The 15,128-nt window shown below is 34.3% G+C and overlaps 1 protein-coding gene across 2 annotated transcripts; it reads left to right on the top strand.

Moving 5' to 3' along the window:
- Positions 1 to 9,756: 9,756 nt before the first annotated feature.
- LOC117690569 (ATP-dependent DNA helicase RecQ) lies at positions 9,757 to 11,594 on the top strand. Of its 2 annotated transcripts, XM_034475020.2 has the most exons (3): positions 9,757 to 10,584; positions 10,737 to 10,878; positions 11,054 to 11,594. In XM_034475020.2, exons 1-3 carry the CDS (start codon positions 10,210 to 10,212, stop codon positions 11,542 to 11,544), a joined length of 1,008 nt encoding a protein of 335 aa, XP_034330911.2. In that variant the 5' UTR covers positions 9,757 to 10,209; the 3' UTR covers positions 11,545 to 11,594. The 2 variants fall into 2 exon arrangements, 1 of the variants encoding a protein (XP_034330911.2); XR_010715182.1 differs by lacking the exon at positions 10,737 to 10,878.
- Positions 11,595 to 15,128: the final 3,534 nt, after the last annotated feature.

Here is a 15,128-nt window from a genome sequence, read left to right as displayed (position 1 = left end):
AATATTTCTTTTCGTTTCCATATAAAATTTTTAAAAATTGGTTTGTACATTTGAGGTTCGATCTCGGTGAACTTGAAATAATTTATGTTCGGCTGAGCGAAGCGAAAGAGAACATAAGTAGGCTTATAGAAGTGATTGGAATCGTTCGGTTTTCCGCAACTAACTAATTATCGATTAGTATCGAAGGTTTTTATATTTTATAGTTAAGTGCTAAATAAATGTAAATAAACAAGTTACAATGAACAGACCCGTTACTATACTCTGTCCCAAAATATCCTGGATTCACATTCTGCTTAATTGCTTGATTTATATATTTATAAAAGTTACAGAAAACACGTGTGTTTGTTTTGAATTAAGTGGGCGTGTCGATATTACATATCGAATGACTGTTTATGGGTGTTTACGAGTGAATAGGGTGAATTATTCCGTGCTACGCATGACTAGTACACATAAAAAGAAGAATTTGGGATTTTTTAAGTTATTCGAAGTTCGATGCCACTTTGCAACAGTCTATCACCACCCACCCCTCCCAAATGATGACATCGAATTTCTGTCAATTTTTGGTTTCTACATGATTTTTTCTTCTTTTGTAGAATGAGTATGCTTGTACTTGTTTATGAAAGTAAAGAGACCGAGAGCCGTTTACTTTGCACTATATTATACATGTATTTGATTATTAAAGTCTGGTGCATTCGCGCATGCAAGCTTCTCCTATAAATTATGTGTTTGTGTTTTATTTTATAAATAATTTATGTTCGATTGAACTGGTGAATAAGAACATAATTATAAATACCTCAGGGTTCAAACGATGTAAATTCAAAAGTATGAACAATTTCCAAGATTTCTCAGTCGAAACGCCATTATTAGCTAATCAGGTTTCAATACAATGCTAAAAATGTGATGTCTACGTGTTACGAGAGATAGATAAAACACATCTGTTCTTTCCCTTAAATGCCTTTGCATAAAAGTTTGCTGTTCTCTGACATGTTGAGTCGTTGTAATTATACCAATCTTCATCAGTGTTCGACCCTGCTTCAAGAATTGACAGCTCATGTCCAATGGCTTTCCTCAGATCACCAAGTGTCCAGTCATCTCCTCCATGGGCTCTAGCCAAGTTCTGTCTGATTTTTGATGGTAGTTTCCTCAAGACTACAGGTACCAGTAAGTTTCCATAGCACTCTTCAGTCTGGTTCAGAGTTTCTAATCCACGGATGTATGTTTCCATCTTCCCTCAAACTGTGTAAAGCATCAGTTGGTTCAGGTAGGTCCAATAATGCTTGCATATAAATTCGAGTAGATCAATGGCCTTTATATAATTGGCATTGGTAAGCGCTAATCCTTCTACCACTGATAAAGCCTCACCCAGGAGCAGTGATTTTAAGTAATTGAACTTCTGAACATCACTTAAACTGATATTGTCATGAACTCCAATGTTAAATGAATCCCAAAATGATTGCCAATCTAATTTGTGTCCGTTGAATGTAGGTAAGGATAACTTTGGTAATTTGTGGTTGGAAGCAGTAGATAAACTACCTGACGGCATTGACACAGGGTAATGATCACGTATTAATGGAACTGTTGTGTGATCAGATGACACTTCATTGATTTCATGAGGATTGAATATACCATTTTCATCATTTGATTTACGAAAATCTTGTTTCTCCCCAGCTACATTTGCAAATTTGTTGTCAATGAATTCTTTAACCCTCTGGCTGCGACGTTATTGAACAGAAAACTTTACGTCACTGCGACATTAAAAACGACGTCATAAGTTTTTGACGTTTTTACGCGGGATTTTCTCAAAATTCAAGGAATATAACAAGTGCGCGTTCTATTTCGAAGTGCGGATTACAATGCCGTAATTTTTTACTTGTCTTTTCCACTAATTTTCCCAAGATGTCATGACTGTATCCTTGGATTAATTGCAGTTGCCCAGAAGCAGAAGCAACATTTGTTTGATACATAATTATAAAAGATCATAAATGCATGTGAGGCTTAAAGGGGCATGGTCACGATTTTGATCAAAAATTATTTTCCCGATTTTAATGTTTACAATGCTTCAGTAAGGCATTTTTAATAGGCAACCAAAGTTTTAGTGTTATTCGTTGAGTTATAAGTGAGTTACAGAGCTTACAATTCTTTGCTATGTAAACAAAGCATTTGTTTACATTTTGTACGTTGAAGTGAAATCTCCAGTTTTAGACCGAAATGAATGTGGTAAACGTTAAGATCTGTTTGTTTATGCTTAAAATGAATAATATGATGGAAAAATCAGCTTGGGAAAAAACTTTTACCGGTATATTGAACTAATGTAAACAATAACAGGGCACGAGCCTTGTTTACATGGCAAAGAATTGTGAGTCCTGTATCTTGCTTATAACTACTGGCTCTCCAATTTCATTTGGTCATTGGAAATGCATTCCTAAAGCATTGTAAATAATAAAAACAGGAAAATAGAATTTGACCAAAATCGTGACCATGTCCCTTTAATAATTATATAAACTTACAGTATTCTCAAATTTAATAAAAGTAGTAATAGGTTACAATTAAAAGAAGATCAGAAAAGGATGACTGTGATGATCGCCGCATTTTGGGTCCTTTTTCGGTCATTCTTGTTGCGTTAATTCTTTTTTTAAAAGTTTGGTGAAATTCCAATTGTCATAATGGTTTTAAACTGCGTTGCAATAAATTGAATCTTTTTTTCCCTCTTACTGGTCTGCAAATACCTGGGATTTAGACTTGTCTGATTGTTGCAACTTAATTCAATCGGCAGTTTAAAATAAAGAAATTTGACCATTAATAGTTCTAAAATGGGACGGACAAAATCTTTTGAATTTATTGATAAAAAAGACTATGAATATGAATAAAATATCATGTAACTTGGGTGCATTTTCTTAGAATGAAAAATCCAACGTAAGCCACAAACATTACCTTAACAAAACACAGTGCCCATCTTTCAAAGTCAAGGGTTTCTGATCCGCTTCTCACAAAGAGGCAGAGCGGATCAGAAACCCTTGACTTGGGAAGCACAGTGCCTAGCGTTGATAAACAAATATATATAGAAAATTAATCAAACATCCCTAAAACGATTCACTTTACGTTTTATCAAAATTTAAGCCCAATGCTTCATGGTTTCGTTCGTGGAAATCTTCTGATTATTGTGTTTTCTATTTGATTCTTGTATTTACATGAAAATAACTAGATTGATGTAAAATTGTTTTTGATGGATATTTAGGTTTTAAAAAATGTTCATCAATAATTGTATTGAAAAGCGTGGACGAATATGTAACTGTTTTCTATTACCATAGCATAGCGTCAATATGGGACTTTATATATATACTTTATATATAGTATCAACACAGATCGTTTCGTACATGTAATAAGTCTGCGCAGTGAACCCGAAAATCTTTACCGAAAACTATGAATAGATTATAAGGCAACTGTCTTTTATATGCAAGAACATAATATGTTTATACATGTATAATAACTGTACGTTTTTGATGAGGCATTTTTGTCTTTGACAACGTATTTTAGATGTATCTTTATACATTTGTTGAAGAACAATCATGAGATATTCTCAAGCATGTAAACAAAAGATTCTTAGAAAATATACTAAATCCGATATCATTTCTTGTTGTATCAACCAATTTGTCTTTGTATGAGTTTTTATAGGGGGAGGAGGGTGGTGGTTACATGTATATAGATCTAGATCAAAGTGCACAAAACACTACATATCATTCTTAGAATTTCGCATGGCTGCATCTCATCAGAGACAGATTCAGAACACAAAACAATAAGGGTTTACAACTACGATTCCCCATTCAGAGAAAATTCTGAGAGAGAGAGAGAGAGAGAGAGAGAGAGAGAGAGAGAGAGAGAGAGAGAGAGAGACAGAACGAGAGAGAGAAAGAGAGAGAGAATTCGCAGCCCCTTAATTTATAAGAATATACTAACTGTTTACCGTCCATATCATTTCTTTGGCATTGTGCATTTTTTATGTACATCCTTTCCTTTTAATTACATTTATGCAACTGTTACACAGTAGGCCTATACAAATGTAGTTTTTTCCAAGTATAAATCTTTATTCTAGATAATTTCTTAATTTTACTGGACTTATGCATGTAGTGTTATACTGTGAAAAAGACTGGATTATTTAATCTTGTTAAAGGATATAGTGTCTGATATCTAGCCAAAAAAACCTTTAAAATCAAATGTTTCGAAACATGTCAACATCTTATTTCGCCGTGTATCTATATAGTATATAAAGTGTCTACTAATAGCGGTTTGTCAGTTCGTCTTTGTTTTTTTAAGACAATCTAATTAAGCCTCAGATTTACTTAAAATTGTTTTTTTTCTACATGAAATACGTATTTTGTACTTTCGTTCATGTGTGCTTGCTATGGCCGTTTCATACACCACGATCGTTTGATGTCATGATAAAAACTTGCATTGCCCTTCTATTAGGTTCAAAAATTATATTGAACATAAACTACGAAAACTAAGTAATTAAACACATCGAAATACTTTAATTTCCAACTACATGTGTATATGTAATTTAAATATTTGTAGATGTTTATTATCGAATTAAAAGTTGTATTTTCGTTAATTATTTTTAAATCTTAGGGTTAAGCACTGGACTAGTATAATAGGTATAGCACTAGCACATATAATGATGTCCTTTATATGGTAATTATATAATTGAAGAAGTTGCTTGCAAAATGTTAATCACATTTCAAACATCAACGTATGTGATCAATTGTGAAAGTAAACCTTTCAAGAAATAAATCATATACGTAGTAAATCAATACCTTGATTTTGTTTTTACTTTGTTGACAATTGTTTAAAAAAACACCGCTGCTACAAATTAAATGAGTACATTTCCAGTGAGAATTTGTAAGCATTTATTGTGTATTTAAGGGATCTCCAAATCCAGTGCCTAGCGTGCTATATAATTATATACGGTCAAAATGATGATAGTCGTTTAATTTTTTACTAAAGTAATATCTGAAAAAGAATACGTAGCTTTAATGACACCCCCCCCCCCTCTTAAAACATTTTTTTTCTCAAAAATTTTCAAATTAATTCTGAAAGTTGTGCTTTATATCAAAAGTGGATGAATGTACATAATTGTTCGAGTATGTGTACAGGTAGGAGTAAATCTACGTACAAATGAACCATCACAAAATCATTGCATGACGGCCAAGACGACATCCAATAATACATGTGTTTGTATATATGGTTAGTATGTTTGAAAGTTTCTACAAGACATAATTTATGTCAGAAAGAATCGATGATGGATCGATTTATCCATTTATTCCCTTCAAAACTTCAGGTACTATTAGACTGCAAATTCATCGTGATAGTTTGGAAGTTCATTCAGTTCTTACAATTGATTCTCGCTAAAAAATTTATCAGACTTCTACCAGGGTTTCATATACATACGTGTACTTTTAGAAAATCTTAGATAGGGAAACTTCGAGTACGGCACTAAAGAGTCCATAGTTCTGAGAACGATCTGATGACTTGCAAATACCGCTAGTCAACATGGAAAACCATACTCAGCATTTTGTTTCATAGCAGAGGAATAACACTTTCATATCATTCAGAATAAAACTAAAAATGTGATTTATGGTGTGCATTCGGATTTTGGTAATTTGTGTAACAATAAAATTATAATGTACTCTTACAATTTACGAGAAACTGCATGTATTAATTATTGTTTTTTTTTATTCTGATGAAGATCCGGGATGGGAGGGGGGGGGGGGGGGGTGGAAAGGTAATGACGACTGAATAATTCAATTTTTGGTAATGGCGACTTGATAATTCATTTTTTTCTTGGTTTGTATGATGTTTTCATACTCATAACCGGGATAATTGAAAAGGAGAACGAAATGTATAGGTACGATATACTTAAAACTTTCTTATTGTCGTGCAACTCCGTTTCACGAGAATCCCAAGAAGCTCAAAGTCGCAAATATATATCAGCTCAAACCAATCTTTATTTTTATTTCACATTTGTCTGATATATAATCCACATTAAAGGCTGCATGAGTCTCGGAGATGATAACCGCAATAAAGTTAAAGCAATACGAGCTGTATTTTTTTAGAATTTTTTTTGCTGTAAAAAGCTGCTAGTGAAAATATAACTTACATGTAAACTTTTATGATAAATAAGGTTTGAAAAAAAAACATTGATTTTTGTCAGACGAAAGATTTCTCTTCTCAGGAATTTATAGCAAATCAATTTTTGTACAGGACGACAATAAATCAATTATGCTCAAATTAAGCTTCTTAACGGCCCTTTCACACAAAAATATGACTAAAAGATATTTAAAAACCATGATATTTTTATGTCATTTTAGTAGAAAATAAGATTCTCGTAAAAGAAAAATATCAACATGAAAATTGCAACTCATATTGCTTTTAACACTCATTACTTACGACATCAAGTCGTCGCGAGTTACTGTATCTTATGCGTATTTTCAAAAATTTTGCTAAAATATTCAATAATTTTTATTACCTATAACAAAAGGTTGATGTTTCTAAAAATTAAAATCAATCTATATAGTAAAAATCGAGTAAAAATGATATAAAATCCATTGAAAATGAAAGGGAGAAGTGACTTTACGTTCATGACGTCGTGAAGGACATATATGTCCCTCTCGCAGCCAGCGGTAAAAGGACATATATGTCCCTGCCGCAGTCAGAGGGTTAAAACGTCTCAATCTAATGTCTAACTCGGTGTTATACTCATCTGTTTCAATGATTTCATTCTCGATTTCCTCCTCTTCTGTAATTTGATTCAATATCTGTTCGTCCAGATTGTCCATTAACTTCCTTTTCTGCTTCAAGTCTTCAAGAATTGACAAAAGATCTTCCCTGGAAAAATCTTCAGATCCTTCGTATTTTTTCAGTTTTCTGCTAACAGCACCTCTGTTCCCTGTTCTAGTGGCTTTTAACTTGCGTAGTTCCATTTCTCTGGTAGCGGCACCAAAATGTTACGTGAGATAGATAAAACACATCTGTTCGGTACAAATTCTTTATCTAAACTAACTCAGTTATTTACATGGTAACAACACAATACAATCATAACAATACAAAGTACATAATGACGTCATTACTATTATGACGTCATCATCATTATGACGTCATAACCGGGAATGTACATTGTACATTACATGTCACACAAGTAGAATGTTATCGTATTCATAACACTACGGGGATTTTTTATAGCAGCAAGCCCGGATGATAATGTTGAAAAATTGCGCGATATTTTCCGAGTGTATTCCGTATGGAGAAAAGATGTAAACAATCCCTATTATAAATCTACGCAAGGAATCTGTTTTCGTTTCTGTGAATTTTTCCGAGTGAAAGATGATAATGTGTCAATGAAATTATCTTGGAAATTATCCCTTACAACTAATTCAATTGCACTTCTTTCACAGGTATGTTGTTTTAAGCTCAACTGAGCTGAAAGCTCAAGTGAGCTTTTCTGATCAAAATTTGTCCGTTGTATGTCGTCGTCGTGGTCGTTGGCGGCGTTGTCGTTGTAAACTTTTCACATTTTCTTCTTCTTCTCCAGAACCACTGGGCATATTTCAACCAAATTTGGCACAAAGCATCACTAGGTAAAGGGGATTCAAGTTGGTTCAAATAAAGGGCCAGGCCCTCTTTAAAGGGGAGATAATTGAGTATTGAAAAATCAAAAATCTTCTTCTCAAAAACTATTCAGCCAGAAAAGCTCAAATTAAAATGGAAGCATCCTCAAGTAGTGTAGATTCAAGTTTGTTCAAATCATGGTCCCCGGGGGTAGGGTGTGGCCACAACAGGGGGATCAAGTTTTACATAGGAATTTATAGAGAAAATCTTTAAAAATCTTCTTCTCAAAAACTATTAGGCCAGAAAAGCTCAAATTAAAATGGAAGCATCCTCAGGTAGTGTTAGATTCAAGTTTGTTCAAATCATAGTCCCTAGAAGTATGGTGGGGCCACAATTGGGGAATGGATTTTTACAAAGGAATATATAGAGAAAATCTTCTTCTCAAAAACTATTAGGCCAGGAAAGCTCAAATTTGAGTGGAAGCATCCTCAGATAGTGTAGATTCAAGTTTGTTACAATCATGGTCCCCGGGGGTAGGGTGGGGCCACAATTGGGGGATAAATTTTTATACAGGAATATATAGAGAAAATCTTTTTAAAAAATTCTTTTAAAAACTATTAGGCCAAGAAAGCTCAAATTGGCGTGTAACCATCCTCAGATAATGTAGATTCAAGTTTGTTCAAATCATGGTACCTGGGGGTAGGGCGGGACCACAATGGGGGATAAATTTTTATATATAGAATTTTTTAAAAAATATCTTCTTCCCAAAAACTATTAGGCCAGGAAAGCCAAAATTTGAGTGGAAGCATCCCCAGATCGTATAAATTCAAGTTTTTTAAAAATAATAGTCCAGGGGTGGGGTGAGGGCACAATGGGGGATGGATTTTTACATAGGAATATATTGAGAAAATCTTTAAAAAATTTCTTTTTAAAGACTATTTGGCCAGAAATGCTTAAATTTGTGTAAAGGTATCCTCGGGTAGTGTAAATTCAAGTTTGCAAAATCACAGTCCCTAGCGTTATGGCGGGGCCGCGATGGCGGTTTGAATTTTTACATAGGAATATATAGAGAAAATCTTTAAAATTATTCCGGGAAAGTTTTCAGTCCAAACCTCAGTACTTAGTGTGAAAGCACAGGTTATGCAGATTTATGATTGATGAAACCATTCCCTAGAGAAAAGTGGGGCCACGAAATGGGGGGGGGGGGGTTATAGGAATAGAGAAAAATCTTCTTATAGGTACAACAACAAAAGGGGCTTACCAAAAAAAAGATGTGGATAAAAACTGGCAGATTTTGAATTTTTTTTAGTAAGATCTACTGTACTTAGTTGTAAAGATATTTTGATACTGTAATGCTAATTTGATCAGAGTTAAGGCAATTGTTGCTCAGGTGAGCGATGTTGCCCCTGGGCCTCTTGTTTTTTTAAATCGTCCAAATGTGCTGCATAAATATCTTGGGACCGACTATAGGCTTTCGTATTCTATTTTACTTAGTATTTCTAGCCATAAAAATTTTATATTCAAAAGATTTTCTTTAGTAGGCAGCCCAACATTATTTTCTTGAAACCAAAATGCGTCCAAATTCGAGAATGTGCTATATTTCCCAAGTAAGAATATGGAACTCGTCTGACATTTCAGCCATTTGCCATTTTTAGACTGCGCGCCTTTTTAGGATTTAGATAGTTCGCGTCTAGAATATTCTGTTTTATATAATAGGCGCTCGTTGAAGGGGAAACAATCCTCAACCGATTAATTATAATGAAACCTTTTATGATCGAACGCTTTGAATGCGGTTACAATCGACTGATTTTCGATTATAATCGATGATTGGAACATCACTACTAGGTACCCTGAAATCGTTTACTGTCAATTATAAATTTTTGAGCCATATAAAATCATTATCGCTAAGATTGGGAGACCCAAAAAGTATAGGTTGACATTTGTTGAATCTCGAATTTTGTTAATTGTTTTACTACGTATTACATTATAGTTTGGGAAATATAAAGATAGTGGTCATTACTTTCAATTGAACCACAGGTACAAAATGATGAGGGACAAAGGTTTCTGTGGAACATATAAAGTTTCAGGGCACTGCACTCTAATCTTAACTGTGAGTGTAGAATTTGATCGTTTCTTGATCCAAACTTATAGAAACAATTTGATGAGGAATATTTTTTTCTGAAACCAAAGCAAATTGACTGCTTAAAGGCAATTCAAGAAAAAGACACAGTGGCAATCCTTCCAACAGGATATGGCAAATCCCTAATATTTGAGCTACTTCCACATTTTTCTAAGTGCGTTTGTGATATCAAATCTATTGTCATTATCATTGCACCTCTAAATGCTATAATTGAACAAGAATTGAGCAAATTAGGTTCATATGTCTGTCAGGTTTTAAAAACTGAACCTGTGAAGTTTACTGGTATTACTCATTTCATTGGACACCCAGAGGATATCCTGTTTCATGCTGAAAGTTTGGGCAGAATTGGAAAAACAGTTGGTAAAGTTTTTGTGGTTGTCGACGAGTCCCATTGTATTTTGGACTGGGGAGAAGACTTTAGACCTGACTTTAGACTTATATGTGAGCTAAGGCCTCATCTTCCTAAGGGAATGAAGATGCTTGCAATAACAGCAACAGCAAGTAAGCATTCACAAAAAGAAATTGCAAGTCTGCTAGGAATGAAGGACTACAACGAATTAAATACAACCCCTGTACTAAATGACAATGTAAAACTCGCTGTCCAAGAAAGGATTCCATCTACAGGTGGGTGCAATACAGTGCAGGAGGCTTACAATTTTGTGTTCAAACCACTGTTGCTTCAACTGTATTCTGAAGAGGAGGATTTTCCCTTAACAGTGGTTTACTGCAAACTTCAGTGGTGTGGATATGCAATAGAACTTGCGAAAAGACCCTTAGGTCCAGTCTACAGATCAAGCTGTGCAAATGCAAGAGTAGTGCAGTATCATGCCCAGCAGCCACATGATGTAAGTACATGTATATTCACTTAATTCATACATGCATGTATATACATGGACATTCAAGTATATCAACACCTGTTTACAGTTATAGATTTTAAATACTACAGAATATAATCTAATTTTTAAATTCATATGATTAATATCCTCAACATTTTCAGCTTAACACATCAATAGTTAATTCACTATCCAAAAGTGATTCACCCATTAGACTAGTATTTGCAACAATTGCACTAGGAATGGGTTGTGATCTTAGACACATCAAAAGAATCATACATGCAGGCCCGCCCAGTTCACTTGAAGGTATACATTAAATATAAGGATCATGATATTGTAATATTAATCATCTTCTGAATGATAACAAACACAGTATTCAAATTCATATTAATTTTATGCAATAAAAATGTGTTTATTACATCATAAAAAAATTATAATTCAACACACATGACAAATAAACTATATCTATATGGTTTAACAGTTTACACACAAGAAGTCGGCCGTGCTGGGAGGGATGGCTCAAAAGCAGAAGCAATTCTCTGTTATAATGGAACAGATCTTGCTCGACGACATGTTGACAGATCTGTGAAAGAATACTGCAAAGAAAGAAAATCCTGCAGGAGAGCATTTATCTCATCCTACTTTGATTCTACGGTGTCAGTTCCAGACCAGGATTGCTGCGATGTTTGTGATACTTCGAATTCCTGTTCACAAGTCTTAAAGTCTAGAGATTATTTGAAAATACCAACACTAACCAAAAGACAGCAACTGTTCGACATTTTAAATGCCTATAGGTTAAGTGACATGTCAGGGGATTGTCAAAATCATTTGAATGAACATGTTATTCATATCATCACTGATACATTTGAATATGTTGAAACAGTTGAACAAATTTCAAAGTATTTCAAGCAACCAGAAAACATTGCTCAATCAGTTCATGCTATTAAAAGTCACGTATTGTCTATGTTATAAAACTTATCATCTAAATGTATGATTCGCTTCTAATAAAAAGGATAAATGATTTTATCGTCTCTAAGTTTGGTCCAAACTGGAACAACATATAAATGTACCGTATGTACGGTTTAGATTGATCAAAGAAAATAATCATTACAAGTGAAATCTGCTATTCTACCAAATTTCAACAAATTCTACTCAATATATGTACTTAAGAAAACAAGGAATATAAAAAAAATCTTCAAAGATAAGAGCTCACCCATAAACAGAACTGAAAGTAAAAAATGTTACTGATTTCTTAACAAGTCTATGTTCCCTTAATCACAAAGAAGGTACATTTTCCTTTGACTTCATTGAGAGAAAAAGTAAAAAATTACATTGTTTGCTTGCTATTTAAATTTAAATTTAGTTAACATGAAGGTACAAGTACATATAAATGTCAACTCTTGTATGTAATCAAACACATACATGTTAAAGCGTAAATTGAACTGCTAAAATTACAACTTGAATTCATTTCCCAGATTCAAACTGCATTTTTGTCTTGTGATAATTTATCCAGGCTATGTAGCCCTCTTCATTTAATGTACTGTTTGTCGTGCCATTATGGTGGAATACTGATCATAACTTCTGCCAATCTGGCTGGTAAATGGAGCAGCTTCTTTCATTTCACCAATAAGTTTTAATTCATCCTCATGAGCAGACTTCTTCTTGTGCTTGTTTGCTCTGACAAGAACACCACTGCATTTATCATACTGAGCAGCAATCTGAGCTTGACCTGCCAAAGCTCGTGATTTTTTCACAACTGATCCTTCCAGGTTTTTTGGCCCCGTTGCCTTAAAAAGCTTCTTAATTCTCCTGATGAGATGCTCCATCTCCAAGTATGCTGGTATATGGGAATCTACTTTCCCAGCAGTATTTACAAATAACCCATACACTGCCTTGTGTGCAGTTTGTAAGCTGTAAGATGATTGCTGGTGGCATAAAAATCTCAACATCTCCAATGCATATTTGCTGCGGCTGTTGTGTGCTTTAAATACCTGCATCATGTACTTGAAAGTTGTCATCAATCTATCTCTGTCAGGTACCTTGATAATATCAAGAAATTCCAGGTAAAGTAAGATAAAGTGCTTCACTCTGTCAAATTCAATTTTCTGCACCTTCTTCTTCTGTTTTTGCTGGACAAATAAAACAACTGTTGATCCGTTGGGCAATTTCAGTTGTAATGGTGTGGAAATAATCTCTTCATGCTCCTGAGTAGTAACAGTGCTGGCATCAGAATCCATGGCCCACACATACTCATCAATAAATTTGTCCATAGTATCTTGAACCCATTTTTCTATTTCTTCAGCAGGAACACCATTTGGTTTATTTTTTGTTGGCTCTCCATCCAAAGTTTCTAGGCCAAAGAAATTGCACAAAGCCTCTACTATGTACGCTCGGAGAAAACTGATGAAAAAGTCCTTGTCATGGTCGTAGTGGTGTTGCACTTCCTTCTTAACAGTTTTCCTGGAGAGCTTGATTCTTGCCGCATTCATTGTGCCCTTGTCAAAAGACTTCTCATTATAAAGTGTATTAAAGATCAACAAAAGAAAATTCATTGCAGTGTGCCAAAGCTCAAAAGTGATGGGATACAAGTGGCTGTAGCGACCTTTATCTGTCAGACATCCAGCCCTCAAACTTTTGGCCCCTGAAAATCTTTCACTAGCCAACTGGTCACCTCCTATTGGTATTTGAGCTATGGGTTCTCCAGCAGCTTCATAAATCTCACTGACTTTATCTTCATAATGGTCCAGTATTTGCACCACATCTGCATACTTCTGCTCATTAAGTGGCAACACTTGGAGTGGGACAACAAGATTTTGTTTACTTAGTTCTTGGTTGTAATCTCCGAGAATGTGGGATGGAAGATTTTCAAATAGAAATTTCAAGTTGGGTAAAAAGTCTCTTGCAACCTAAGAAATGAGAAATCTATAATCATTCTTAATTCTTCTCTCATCTTCAGCTGTTGGAAGAAAAGCTGTCATTGGAAGATATTGAGGATCCCCTTGTGGGGTATCTGACAGATCATCAAATTACTTTGTCTGCATGATAATGGCCGATGCAAACCAATTAAACATTGTGCCATGTTGTTTACTTCGCTCGTGTTTTACTCCTACTTTAATATTACAGTTATCACCAATAATTCTGAAAGTATTGTTGCTTTGGACCCCTTTGACAACTTCATTCATGTGGTGGTTCCCTATATTTTCCATGACAGAAAGAGCTCCTGCATATGAAGTTGTAACTCCAAGAACCTGAAGACGGTCAAATACCTAATGTGAAATACAAGAGTAAATTTTAATAAAACATGTGATTCATTTTCATTAAATCCTTGAAAGAATTAAAGATGATGTAATGACTAAATACTGCATGAATTTTACACCATGGAGCATGTCTGCAAAGAGTGATTGTAGTGTTCTTAAATTGTTTAGTGATATTTAATTGATATACTAGTACCCAGCAGTATATCTTGAAATTATATTTGAATGGTCATCTATAAAATTGATTTTTACTTCCATATTACAACATATCAGATAGATATTGTAAAATTACTATTCAACTATGTATTTCCTTACCAACTCTTCAGTAGAGTTTGTTTCAAATACGGGTAATACAACTGATTTTGACTCCTTTATTGTACCAAATTACTTTGAAGTAAACAGGTGACAACATTACCATATCACTGAAATGCAGCAGTAAATACAACATACATCCCAAGAGACATGGCACTATTGCGCAAAACCATACTTTTTCATGTTCTTCCATCAATACTACAAACAATGTCTTTTACATTTTAAGATACCTATTAAACAGAATGTAGGCTGCTGTAAACCAATTACTACTCTAGATTTTGTTTGACAGTGAACCTAACCTAATAAGAAAATCTAACATCACAATATATCATCATAATCTTCCATATTAAGATTTAATACACACCTTTTCATGAACATGCTCATCCATTAAAACAATGGATAAAGTTTTCTGCAGTCTAGACAACTCGTGGAACCTTACTGCCATTAGGCTACTGTAAATAAATGAAAGTTTAGGAATTAAACCTTCCAGGTACTCTGTGGAACTGCATACTTCCATCTTTGTGGTAGGGACTGACACTGCTAGAAGACATTTCAGCAGGAAAGGCTGTTTCTCCATTAGTTCTGAAAACAGTTCCTTAAAAGAAAAGTCTCTGAGACTATTGTAGTCTTTTGGAAACAGATAACTTAATTTTGATCGAACACATTTGGATGCCGCAGATTTTTCTATGTCAAATAGAAATCTGTTTTGTACCGCAAATTTCAGAGCTGGAATTTTAAATATACAATCAGCTATAGTGGTAGCATCAGAGTGTAGTACTGAGGTAAGTAACTCTGCACGGTCATCTGTACTTATACTTTCTACTTCAAGCCTAGACCTTAAGGTAGCTCCATACTCGTAAAATTCTCTGACGAAAGTTGAAAAACCGAACTGATTTCGACTTAATAGACTTAAATGTCATCAATTGTTAGAAAAAATATGCATGTCATCGCACTTTTTTAGATGCCAGATAAACATAAACTAAGGCATAT

This window comes from Magallana gigas, chromosome 6 (assembly GCF_963853765.1).
Source record: "Magallana gigas chromosome 6, xbMagGiga1.1, whole genome shotgun sequence".
NCBI classification, from domain to species: domain Eukaryota; kingdom Metazoa; phylum Mollusca; class Bivalvia; order Ostreida; family Ostreidae; genus Magallana; species Magallana gigas.
Note: the sequence above shows the minus strand (reverse complement) of the source record. Positions and strands in the feature narration are given on the sequence as shown.